Source organism: Pezoporus flaviventris, unplaced genomic scaffold (assembly GCF_033815535.1).
Source record: "Pezoporus flaviventris isolate CSIRO_AGI_PZ_B2104156 unplaced genomic scaffold, CSIRO_AGI_Pfla_v1 ptg000013l, whole genome shotgun sequence".
In the NCBI taxonomy this organism is placed as follows: Eukaryota; Metazoa; Chordata; class Aves; order Psittaciformes; family Psittacidae; genus Pezoporus; species Pezoporus flaviventris.
In genome coordinates, this window is record NW_026892561.1 from 439974 (window position 1) to 453528 (window position 13555).

General features: G+C 45.6%; 1 protein-coding gene across 18 annotated transcripts in view; it reads right to left on the reverse strand.

Annotated features, from left to right (window-relative positions):
• Positions 1–851: 851 nt before the first annotated feature.
• FGGY (FGGY carbohydrate kinase domain containing) overlaps positions 852–13555 on the reverse strand; it is a 322855-nt gene continuing 310151 nt past the window's right edge. For 15 of the 18 annotated variants that reach the window (XM_061451142.1, XM_061451143.1, XM_061451141.1 and 12 more), the window contains 2 exons: positions 2286–2347; positions 852–1097 (listed from right to left, as the gene is read on the reverse strand). In XM_061451142.1, the coding sequence (XP_061307126.1) occupies positions 1016–1097; positions 2286–2347 (144 nt within the window). In that variant the 3' untranslated portion in view covers positions 852–1015. Of the gene's footprint in view, positions 1098–1676; positions 1830–2277; positions 2348–2828; positions 2990–13555 lie in introns of those variants that run through there. The other 3 variants (XM_061451149.1, XR_009743019.1, XM_061451144.1) reach the window with 3 other exon arrangements.

Sequence of the window (13555 nt, forward strand, 5' to 3'; positions counted from 1 at the left end):
CACCTGGGAACAAGTAAAAGCCTTTTTGTTGACTGGATTTGGCCAGCAGGCAGCCAGGAAGGTGTCTGAGCATTGACAACTGCAAATCAAAGGAAGGAAACCCCTTTCTCCCTTTGCATTCCCTGTACTTTCTGTGTCCAGCTCAGAGCTGGTGACTGGGTCTGGCTGAAGCAATGTGTTGAGGATGGACAAGGAGAGCTGGGCTGTTTCATGGCTGACTCCTGCGAGGCAGCTGGCACGATGGCAGGAATGCACCTGCATTGGGAACATACTTTCAGCAACTGTGTCTGCTTAACCTCATCTTTCAGTGTCAGCAATGGGCCGTTTGACATCAGCACAGCGAACACTGCATGCAAAGGGTGAGGGACCTGCAAAAGACAAAATGGCACCAAGTACTGACAGCAAAAGGACTGTGCTGTGAGAATGGAGACAGAAAAAAAGAGAGCAGGAAACTGAAAAAAAACCCAGAGAGAACAAGACTGCACAGCTGCAAAAGTGATTCTCAAATATCAGCCGCCAAAGAAGTACTATAATCAGAGTCAAAATTACAAAAACAAACAGAACTTTCCAATGGAATTCGTGTTCAGGTCGTAGCTGGAGCAGACAGTGAAATTAAAAGGACCATGTGTGGTGCCAGGTGTAGTTACCTCTGAAAAACATGGCAAAGGGCAGCGATTTGAGTCCATCCAAATCAGTTATGGTGTTCCTTGTGCTGTTCCTGCTTGTGGCCAGTCTGAATACAGCACCGGCATACCCGCAGCTGGTTATCTGGTCTCCTCTGACTGGGGCAAATGAACATTCCTTGTCCTGAAGTGCAGAGGTTATTGACAGAAAATACCCAGTGCTTCACGCACGGCCAGTGAGTGCATTTTATTTCTCATTCCAAGTTAAAATGTACACTTTAAATGATAAAAGTGTATTTTTTACATGGACGGTACAGTGAGAAGACATTACCCTCATCACAAATAGCTGGAGATTCGCTCTGCCTGCTGTTCCCAGGTTACATGACTCCAGATCAGAAGCTGTTCATGATGGACCGATACTCTCTCTGATGTTCCACCAGTCTCAAAAATACTTCGTATTTCTTGTCGTAAAATCTGTACCAGAAAGTTAATTTCAACAGAGCCCAAGGTTTTAAGTTTTAAACCCCCTGTATTATACATATTTACATCCATTGCGTAGCATCAAAGCAGCTTTGACTCCTTCAAAATTACAACTTTTACTGGGATCAGCGTCCTCCCAAAGTGCAGCTCCCACCCAAACGGGTGACTGCGAGTTATAATTACACCTTTCATTCACCCCACAGCAGGCTTTGATTTCCAGGCGCTTTTTACCTCCAGAGCCCTTCGCTGTGGGAGCATGGGCACGGTGCGACCTCGCTGCTCTCCTGCCCGTTTACACGGCCCGGAGAGCCCCGGGACTCACGGCCCGCATCCTTCAGCCCCCGGTCCCCGGTTTCCGGAGCACCCATTGCTGTCGGAGTCCGCCCCCCGGGGCCGCCCGCCGCCGCCAGGGGGTGCCCGCGCCCCGCCGTGCGCCGCCGTCGGGAGCAGCAGCGGGCGGAGCGGCCCCGCAGCGCCCCGGACACCGGGCACCGGGACCCCAGTACTCCAGGGCTTCTGCAGCCCCTCGGCGGGGCAGGGGTGAAGCTGCGCGAAGCTCCAAGTGCCGCGGGGCCCGCAGTCTCAGCCGCTCAAAGCTCCCGCGGCCCCGGCACAGCTCCTCGCATCCCTGCAGTTGCGGGTTGGAGTTCGCTTGCTCAGGAAAGCCGTCGCGGGCAGAGACTTAGGGCAGCTCAGAGCCCACTGACAGCAAATTACAGCCTTCACCTGGGGGCAAGCGTGGTAATCTGTGGGGCTATAACGAATCTGGAGCAGGACTTTCCCAAGGGCATATGGGTACAGGACAAGGGGAAATGGGTTTAAACTGACAAAGGAGAGATTGAAATGAGACATTAGGCAGAAGTTCTTCCCTGTGAGGATGCTGAGGTGCTGGCACAGGGTGCCCAGAGAAGCTGTGGCTGCCCCATCCCTGGCAGTGCTCAAGGCCAGGTTGGACAGGGTTTGGAGCAGCCTGCTCTAGTGGAAGGTGTCCCTGCCTGTGGCAGGGGTTGGAATTGGATGAGCTTTAAGGTCCTTTCCAACCCAAACCAGTCTGATTCCATGGTAATCCTTCAAAAATGGGGGTGATAACTACTACTGCATTCAGTCAGGGCTATAAAGAGACAGGCCTTAACTTCACACGCCATAAATCCTCACAGAGGACCCCACAAAAGTCAGGATTACCTTTTATGCTCATGGTTGGGCTGCACAACTCTCCCAACTTTCCCCATTTTCGCCATGGCCTCCTAGTAAAAGACAAACACAAAGTGGTAAAGCCTGGTTTGATTTAAAATACTTTTTGACAAGAACAAGATGTTTCAAAACCAATCGGAACATTACTGATGTATTTTGTTTCGGCTGAACAGGCCAGATGGCATAAAATATGTTCAATCCCATTATATAGTAGTCATGAGAACAAAGTACTGCAGACCCCTCAGTAAACCAAAATCTGTTTCTCTTTCTTACTGGGAGTCCGATGCAGAACAGACTTATCTTTTGTTATTTACACAAACCAAAGGAAATGTTTGACAACGCATCCCCGGAGGGGAGATTTCTCAAATAAAATGATACTGTACATGAGATCCCTTGATCATATTCATGAAGTATCAATTCCCTGCAGCCAGAGAGGCTTAAATGTGCTCCAGAGGCTAAAACTGACTTGCAAAGTTCTGTTATGGACCCCACAGCTACCCTCAGATTCCAGTATAAAAGGTGTAGGAGACTGACTTTGATCCTACTCTGCTTTTGGCCAAAGCCAAGTCAGACGAAGGGATGCAGCAGAATTCCTTGCAGAAGGAGTCTCTGGGATAGAGTCACATGTGGAAGGGAGAGGATGGAATTATCTCTGTGAGATTCTGAATTTCTGTGCATTCTCCTGAGCAATCCCACTGGAATGAAACGAAGCATTAAAGCAATAGCTTTCAGATGGAACAGGGCTGAACATAAAAGATCAGGATTCAACAACCAGTGTCTGAGTAAATCTCAGTCTATGTCATTTCTACGCAGCACCCTAAATCTATTTCCATGTTCCTGCCCAAAGCACAGCACGGAGCATATTGGAATGAACCTGGGGATCAGTCAGCCTGCGCTGCTGCTGGAAGCCACCTAACCAACTTTATATGTGGAACACCTACTTTCTATATTTGTCAACTTCAGGGGTTAATTCTGGATGAAATCATGGCTCCACCAAAGCAAAAAGCACTGCCAGTGACGGTGCAGTCAGGGTTTTACTCTGCCAGGGCTTCCGGTAAAACAGCAGGGAGCATTTCTCTGCACTCCTATGCCCATACTCTTTTGTATGTGCAGAAGTTGCTTGTACTTTGATTCCCTGAGAAACACCCTTGAAATAACACTTCCAGCGAGATAGGGTGTTCTTTTCTCTGGGGCATGTGAGCCTGCTGGCACTGAGACTCTGCACACCAGCCAGATTAAAGTGCTGGCATGGAAAGGTTGATATCTTTCCCAGTAAGTGTAATAGGCATTTTATTCCCTGTTCTTTAACAGGGGACACTAGCTCAAGCATTGTTCCTGCTTACAATAGCCCATCTTTTACTTATCCCTTACAAGGCCAGCTGGATTTAGAGGCTACCCAAAAAAATGAATGAATACCCAGAAAAAACCCAACTCAAAGACAATTCCTTCTGTTGCAATCAATACTGCTTTTCCAGATAGTGTTGCCTCTTAAAGAAGGCTTATGGCAGAGCCCCTTGAAGCCCTCTCACTAATGGAAAGAGTCACTTTGCTTTCTGTTCTCTGCTTTACGTCCCCTTTTCAATTGCCCTGGAGATACTGCATGAAAATGAAACCAAGACATCTCTAAAAAGTCTCAGACAGATCCACTTTTTCCCACATGTGCAAAGAAATATGAAAGGGAGGAACAGACTTTGCCACTCACTCCTCCATGCACATGCAGGACTGGCTGCTGCTGCTCTGTTTGGGCATCACTAAGAGGACAGGATACAAACAGCACCATTCTCAGGACATGTTCTGCTTCTGCCGCAAGTGCTCTACACACTCATGTTCTGCTTTACTGTGGGGCCTCTCACCACTTCCAGTGCTGAAAAACACATTACTGCCTCTTTGGGAGATCAGCCAGCCTTTTGAGATAAACCTATCTTCGGACGGGTTTTATTTTTATCCTGTTACTCATCTAACTCCAGGTCTCCTCAGGCTGGTTTGAGAGAGAACACACCCCAGTGCCGAGGCCACCAGATGTGGAAGGTGTGAGGGCAGCCTGGCTCAGTTCTGCCATCCCGAGCCCCAACCCTGGCTCAGGCTCCTTCCTGCACATCCCCTTGCTCTCCACCTCTCCAACCACCTTGCTGGTGCCCAACACCGCACACGGCACATGTGACACACCATAGGCTTTCAGACCTAGTGCTTTGCAGCAGTGGTGTTCAAAGGGTGAAGCCAGGTCTCCACAAGGTTGATGAAAGCCTCCTATGCTCCCTGTGAGATCTCCCCAAACCCGAAACCTCTGGCACAGAGATCCTATTTCCCTGCTGGGCAGCTAATACTGCTCCCATGGGACCAGGAGCAGGAAAGGTAGAGAGGTCCCTAAAGGAAAACTGCTCCCTCAAGGCCTCATCCAGACTAGGAAACCAGGCCTGGCTGCTGCTAATCTTCTGCTGGCCTACCCATCTATCCACCTTTTGCTAAGGAAGCAGACGCCAAAGCAATCTTTCCAGTTTATCAGCAAAAAACTTGCTTGTATCTTTAAATCCACTTGAAAATACATACTTTGAGGATCCAGATCCAGAGCATTAAGGTCTCACAGCAACCACCACGGCAATGCAAAATAACATGTGAAGAAAATACCCAGCCAGCAATTTTCAACAACTCACTCATTCTAGGTTGCTCCAAATGCCCTAAATGAATTCCCTCTCTTAATTTGCCTTTCAGCTCTCTGTTTTTGTGTTGTTTAAAGTCAGTTTGGTCATTGTTAGTTTGAACAAAAACTTTACTCCCGGAGGAGAGTCTTTTCAACAATTTTCTGCGGACAAAGAGGAACAGAACATTGAAAATATGAATTTATAATGAAATAGGAAACAAAGGAACATTAGAATCGCAGAACTGAATCAGATCAACCTTGTGCGCTGTTCTCTCTCCAACAAAGCCTTAAATATAGCAAAGTGATAATACTGCTGTTCAGAAATAGTTTGTTTGAGGGTTGACATCCAAATCCATAATTCCAGTCCCCAAGAATTTCACAATCTTAATTTGAATGACGCTCTATCATCTTTTTTGTTTGCCAGTCTAGACTGTACAATGAATACAGTGACTTAAACACAATGAATTCTCTCTTAAAACAAAATATTTTGTAAAATTGCTTTTTAATCATTTCTTTTCTCTCTTTCCATAAAGGCTACGGCTATAAATAAACCCTGAAAGTTCGCATTTGATCATCGTTTCTAAAGGCTGGGCAAGAGGCAAGTGAAGGGTTTACACAGAAGAAAAGAGAGGCACTGTGGAGCAGAAATAAAGGGATGCATTCATGATTTCTAACCTTTTGTTAGAGTGTCAAAGCTGAGACAGATACAAGCCAGTAAACACTCTGCTTACCATGGAGAGAGTCAGTCAAATGGGGTTACCCTGACCAGGACAAGGAACCCAGGCCCAGGGAACCAAATTCTCCAGGGCCCACCAGGATTGCTGCTGGAAAGGCGACCCAGCTGGGGAGGTGAGTAGCCATTCCAGTTCACTTGGTGCTGGTGCCTGAATTCTACTCTTCAGTATGATCTGAGGCAGGGGATACGTTTAAGACACCAGGGCAGCTTCAAAGACAGTAGATCTCCCAGAGGAAACCCTATCTGGAACTCGGAGAAAAACCTATCTTCTAGGAAGATCCTCCTTTAACACAGCATGTGAAAGCTGGACATTTCAACCATTCTCACTTTAATTATGGAAAGGGTTTTTAACACTGTCTGGCAGCCACCGTGCAGCAAGTTGTTCTTTCATGCCAGGAGGCACCAGGAGCCCTCAGAAAGTGCTTACAAGGGCTCCCTTTAGACTGGGAGACCAGTCTTCTCCAATTCCCTACCCAATGGGCTCCTATAAGATCTGTCTCAGAGCACTAGCACAATCCTGCTCATCCCACAACAGAAGCCCATCTCCCTTGGACTACAGAGGGAGCCAAGGAAGATCAGCCCACTCGTGAAGAGTCCTAAATCTGCTTTTCAGTAGTGACTCCAGGACTTCTGTGGCTGATTATTACTGAAAATTAATGGGATGTAGGCCCTTAAAAGCACACATCAAATAAGAAATCAGATTTAGGGATGTCAGCCTTGGCTAAGGAAGTCAAGTAACAAAATCCCATTGAAATGAATGAGCTGGGAACATCAATTCCCTTAAGAATTTGGGCTTTTGCTTTATTTAGGTACTTCTAAAATTGTATATGAAGTTAAATGGATGAGGCATTTGAGCATAAATGCAATTTCCCAGCTGTTTTCTCCCCACACAGTCATTTTGATAATCCCCCAAAATGTTTGGACTTTTACCTAACAGAGTTACTAACGGTGAAAACAACCATATATCATCTCAAATTTTACTGTACGATTCCAGTGGCTGAAAGCATTTGGCCTGCACATACAAAAACACCCAGGAAAGCTCACCAAACTGTGGGAGTACATCATGCTCCAGTGAGAGCAATGGCTACTTGGAGGAAGGATCCTTGGTCAATAAGAAAACCGAGAGGAAGACTCCAGTGCAAATGAAGTAAGTTTTCTCAGTCAACACCACTGGTTTATAGCTTGTTCAGTGACAGCCACTGCACCAAGAATGACTGGCCTATGAATGATGGGAAGGATGAAAAACAGCTCTGCTGTAAACCAGTTTGGATTGTAACTTACAACTAATTCAGGAATCTCGGAACAAGCTGGAATGAGATGCTTGGCTTTACTCTTTTTCCTAATCTGAAGTTGTTAATTCACCTCATCTTACTACTTATGCAAAAAGAGGAAATTATAGTGAGTTTTCTTGTGCCAATATAAGCCACATGATCAAATGCTGCCATTCTTATGGCTAAACATGGTAAGAAATCCATACCAGCAAATGTGCTTCTTCACATGTTCCTGAGAATGACACGAGTGTATGTGTGCAAGGCCAGTCTCAATTTCTGAATGACACAGAGCTCTGAAACACAAATTTCACCTTCATTACCCAGAAAACACTACCCAGGTTCCCATTCAGGCCAGTGTTGACTCTCTAGTGGTTTATATAGCTCTGCTGTCACAGATCCAGCATCAGAAGAAAACTATGTAAAAGCTGCCCCATTCACAACAGACTGAAATGTGGGAACATTCTTCCCCACCAGACTGGTTCTGATTTGCAGACCTCAGCAGGTGGAAGTACCTTTAAATGAACATGGCTTTCTTCACACTTCCAAGTCCTCATAGCAAATACCATAAATAACGTTACATGTAATAATTTCTCTGTTCTTCAACAGTGAAGAACCTCTCTGTCACTCATCTCTATTCCACACACGCAGAAGCTGAGCCTAACGGAAGCTAACCCACATCATTTTAAGAAGTCCAGTCAGAGATGTATTTGGATTTGAGGGAAATAAACAAACTCCTTGAAACGCTGATGCTCCAGAAATACTTTTAAACTTTTCTAAGAACTGTAAGCAAGGCTGCTATTTTCTTATGTTTTTGCTTACTCAATAGCCTGGAAATGCAAAATTCACCTTATCTGTGCTTACAGGAGTGACATGAACATATTTATGTAACACAGCCCTAGCAGAACGTTACTTCTTAGTGGTATATGACTGCATGAAGAAAGCATGTGATGGACCATATACCATATTTTTCTAGTGGTTTCTTTCCCCCCCTTAAATTTGTTTGAGTTATAGGGGCAGATCTTGGCAGCAGGCACAAAGCCCCAAATCTGTAACTCAATTCTCTGTGGTATTCTGAATGGAGTGAGCCAAGTTTTAAAACACATTATGGATAAATATTAGAGCTGAGCAAAAATTTCACACCTAAGACCAAAGTGTGAAAATTTGGCTTTCATTCGCTTAGTGAAAAGGTGGAAAACTTCACACAAGCTTGTATTTTCCTTTTGCTCTGTTTCAACATGGATTTCTGTGTTTGTATCAAACCTCAGAGAGTGTGTTTCTGACTGTCTGCGTCTGTAAGTGAGACTGCAGAGAAGGAGGGAGAAGAGGACTGAAGGATGGAGGTTCAGTGAGCAGGACACCAGCTCAGGACTTGAGTTCAAATAAGTCTTTCAGGAAGAGTCACTGGACTTCTGAATCTCGCTATCCCTATGTACAAGAACAGCACTGATTCATCTTGGAGGAATATTTTATGCATTTGTTTGTTGAAGACTGCTATGGGTATCAGGCTGGTGGCTTAGAACCCTACAATGGTTTGGGTTGGAAGGGACCTTAAAGCTCATCCAGCTCCAACCCCTGCCATGGCAGGGACACCTTCCACAAGAGCAGGCTGCTCAAACTCTGCCCTAAACCATGCAGCTTCAGCTGACAGAGGCCAACTGGATGGATCCTTAGTACTGAGACAAGGTAGTTTTCTGGTTCAAGCACTGATTCGGGATGCAGAAAGGTTGCAACAGATTCCCTGAGTGACCTGGGACACACAGTTTCCTCTTCTAATTGTCAGTTACCTCTCTTTGAAATAGGCTGTACCCACTGTTTTCCCCTGGTTGGTTTGGCTCGTACACAGAGGTTGCAAACTCCACGTTTGTCCCTAGTTTTGTATTGTGGATGGTACACAGAGCTCTCAGTCCTGCACAGCCCTTCACACCTCATTGAAGTACGTATTGCTTGACCTGTCCTGTACAACAGGAGCATGGTCTTCACTCCTTGGTGTCAGAGACAGGAACAAATGTAACAGCAGAGACAAGTGCAGATAAGGCCACTGTACTACTTCTACCTCCAAGCGACTTCTTTTACTCTGCTTCAGTGACTAGACTGAGTGTCAGACAGGCCGTAGCTCAGTGTCACACAGAGCTGTGCTTCAGCCAGACAGACAAAGCCATAAGAGGAGCAGCAGTGGCAATGCAGCTGCTGTGAAGGGTGGTGTGTCGCCCCAGCCATGATACTCATTACTTATTCTGCAGACCAAATTTAGACTGGGATGAGGGTCAGCTATGATTGCCACATCATCTATCAGCTGGAAACTATGTTTGGGTCTAAGGTCCAGCCACACTGCCACTAAATATAGGTTGGTTTGTTGTTGATTTGACTCCGCACTCCCCTGAGTTGCCTTTTACTATCAAATAATTAAGCAGTTTGCTTTGTGAGGGTTCCATTGCTGGCACCTCGCAGTGCCCAAAGCTGCTTGGATGCAAACTTGACAGCTTAGCAGGGGTTTCAGTTTACCTGGGCAATGGAAAGAGCCCAAGTGTTTAGCTCCTGTTTCAGTTTCACAGATTGCTGGGACTGGGTGCCATGAATCAACAGTCTATGGGCAACACCTAAGCAGTCTGCACCAGAGCTGGGGCACGGTTTAGCAGCACTCGCCCTCATAAGAGCTTGTATGGCTTATTCATGTGTCCAGTTCACAGTGTCTGTGTGTGAAGAACTGAGATAGCTTTACCATGGCCAGCAGAGACACTGATAAGATACAATCACAATAGCACAGTGATCTGCCCAGCTGGCAGCTTCCTTGCCAAAAGAGAAGAACCCTGACTACCCACCAACTAAAAGCAACGGTACATTTCCCTCACCCCCTTCTGAGGTGGAATGAATTTGCTAACCAGGCACAGCATCACTGTGACAATAGACTGAGGTTTGTCCATATAAACCACATGAAAATCATAGAATCACAGATTGGTTTGGGCTGAAAAGGACCTTAAAGCTCATCCACTTCCAACCCCCTGCCACAGGCAGGGACATCTTCTGATACGGGTTGCTCCAAGCCCCGTCCAACCTGGCCCTGAACACTTCCAAGGATTTTAACCCACTCTTCAGGCTTGCAAATGTTATGCTGACAGGCAGCTCTATTTAATGGCAAGCAAGCTCACCTGGGAGTCAAGAGAGCAGATGTGATGCAGGGCACTGCATTACTGAGCTAAATCAGCACTCTTCCTACTCACTGCTGCTGGTGATGGATAAACTAAGCCTGGGAGCACTGCTCCTCTGCATAACCTGAGTAAGTTATTGTGCTTCTCTTGCTCCCTTCTTACCTTCTGCTTACAGTACCTGTCCTAATGCTTCTCCCATCAATTTCAGGTGGTAAAACCTTTGGGGCAGGCAGGGCAGGTGTGTGATTCCACACTGACTTGCACAACAGAAGAAATGAGGTGGACAGAAAGCAGAATTTGGACAGGGGAGGGTAAGCGAGAGAAGCTGTAGAACAAGCATCCACACAGGATATCCTGACACTGGGCTGTGTACTTGACACAATATTTAGTTGAACTGCGCCACTTCCTTAAAGGTGCAAAACTCAGAGTTATTCAGCTGATCTCTTTCCACGTTCCTGCTGAACATGCATGAATGAACATAGAGCTTTCCTTGCGTTTAGCCATTGAGCTCAAACTTTTATTTGCCATCTGGCAATGGATTGGGGGGTTAATTGGGGGAAGGGGATAGGAAAGGGGCTTTTTTCCCCCCCTTTTTTTTTCCTTTTTGCATCTGTATTTGCTTTATGAGCTATGGCCAAGGCATCATTTACACATGGGGACCGGGATTGGGTTCTCTCAATTCTTTCCATATGTTCACTTCTGCTGTCAAAACATTTTTCAGATCTAATTAATCTGCACACGTCCCTCTGTTCATTTCCCCACTCGGGGGGTTTAAGCATTTTGGGGGGTATCTAGCTGGGATCCTGTTATAACAGCAACTTCTGCCTGCACTTTGCTTTAGGGCTACTCCTTCCAGAAAATGAATCTATTTGCAGCACTTCACTCTTCTCTGTCTCATTATTCTGTCCCTATTTCCATCACTGGCTGAGGAGACTTCCCTTTTTCCCTCATCCTTCACATATATTCTTTGCCATGCTCCAGTGCCTACCTGAGGCTAATGAGGTAAATCCCTGCTGTGAGTTTTGATTTGGGATTATTTTTTATCTAGTGAATCTGATGTGTGGTTTACTATAAAAAAAACCCAACCCTGCATCTCAGAAATATGCTTACATTTTATCCAGTCTGGATTGCATTTGGGAAATTACCCTGGACAGGGGCTCATAAAAACCAAGAGACCTTTAAAGAAAGAGTTCACTACTGTAAACTGGTGGAAGGTTCAAATGTTAAATCAGGAGGAAAACTGCATTAAAATATGGAGAGAGCCATTCTAGTAACCTTACAGACATCCTATCTCCAACAAAAGATTAAAATATCACTGAAAACTGGTATTTTATAGATACCCAAAGTCTGGTGGGCAGAGAGTAAAACCCAGAAGAAGTGAGACATCTAAGAGGTTAAAGCTGGACTGAGTAGCCATTTCTCCGTGTGAAGCACAGTACAGAGAAGAGAGCTGTGTGTGTCAAAAGGCATCTGGTGTCCTTGCTCTGACTGCCACAAACGAGCAGATAGCATCCTTTTCTACACACAGTTCCAGAAAGGATCTTTCTTTCCCAAATTAGAGGCTGCAAGTGACTAAACTGGGTGAGAGCTGAAGCAAGGCACTGTGGTCATTGTAGAGGGGTGGACAAGATCACCTTTAAAGGTCCCTTCCAACTCAAACTATCCTGTAATATGATGATTCTATGACCAGCTGATGATACTGTCCTGTTTTGTTTAGGTCTGAAAAGCAGAGGCAGACAGGGATGAGGAGTTACTGCTCTCATCTGCTCTTGTGCCATTAAAACTGTCCTCTAAGAAGAGTGCTGTTCCTTAAAAGTAGTTTAAATACTGGATATTTATTGCTACAAAAGTTTGGAAAGCCCTTGATTCCTTAAAAACCTGGGAAGCCTGCTCTGACAGATGGGTCAGCCAGCCTGTAGCCAAAGGTGCTCAACCGGAACTATGGAATACCTGTAGACACAGAATTCAGAGAGATTTATGTGAGGAAACTGTAACAGTCACTTCAGAATAGGTGTTCTGCTCCCCTTGCTCCTAAAATGTTTGGCTTGTATCTCTTGAAGACCATTAGGAAATGGTAAATCCAGTTTTCTAGCATTAAAACCTCTCTGTAAATAGGAACCTCTCTATCTTGCACAACCTCTTTGTGTATTACAATTATAGGGTTATTACATAGAAAAACCTGTAGGCACCAACATACACAAACTCATTGGGAAGAAACTATTCTTGCTGGTGAACGTCAAAAGTTACACTCCTCACTGTTCTAGTTATCTGTCTGGCCTGACGTGTTTCTATACAAAACCAAACCCAAGGGCTATTAATGCCCACCTGCCCCAGAGCCATAGAGAAGCCTTTGGTTATGGCAATACTACATAACCTCTTTTAATGAGCATATCTAAACCCAGCACTGCCAGCAGGAATTGTTCAAGGTACCCAAGGCATCTTCTTCCTTAGGAGATCTTCTAAGAAAGCATTTGTATTCATTTGGCAAACAGAAAAGGAGCACATTTTATAATTGACTGTGCCCAAAACAATAGCTGGTTCTGTCTGCAAACACCCCAGTCTGAATTCAAAGTGCAGGCAACATGTGAGTCAGTCGGCAAGCGGTAGCAGAGTTTGGCTGGCTCACAGCCCGAGATCTAATATAGCAGCGTCCTGCCCCAGGGGTTATCTTTAAAGCTGAGATCTTGCAGAGAAGAGCACACAAGACACACTCCACCTTCCCACCTCCACGTTTTGGCTGGGTGGGAGGGCTGGTGAGCTTGTGTATAAGCTCTCCTTTTCATCTCCAGACAAACAAACTGAACCCCTCCAGAAGGTTCTCACAACACCCAGCCAGTCGCCATCCCTACTTTGCTGTCCCATCTTATCACCCATTTTTTAAGAAGCCCCCAGTGATCTGCACCTTGTGGCTCCTATTTCCAAGCAAACCTTGCCCCTTCACTCCAATGAGAAATGTCTAACACTCCTGAAGTGCCTGTGGGGGAAAGCTCTTTCCAGCACAACTTCAGTGACTGTAAGGAGGGCAGTCGGATCGGATACCTCGACTCCCAAATTTTGATCTTGGAAAAGTCACACAAGCCTTCAGCACCTCAGTTTCACATACATTTCATGGGAATCAATAACAACACTAGATTAACATCAAACACTTAAGGAAACCTAGCCAACGTGGGACCCAACTGAAGGAAAACCACTTTGTGCTTCACAACTCAGCTGATCCTAAGAACTGAGCCAATTCCTGCTGCTGAGGATCTGTCCTTTTTATTTAAAGACAGCAAGCTGAGAGAAGAGATGAATAGCAGAGACTCAAATGGCTCATGGAGCTTTTCACTTGTAGGTCACCAATCAGAACCTCGGCGAGGTCAGCGTTTGCGAGTTCTCGTGGCATGCAAGCTTTTTATAGTGTCTTTTGCAAAGGGGATTTATTGGTTTCAGATTAATTTCTATTGCATGCAGTTTTCACGCCATGAAAC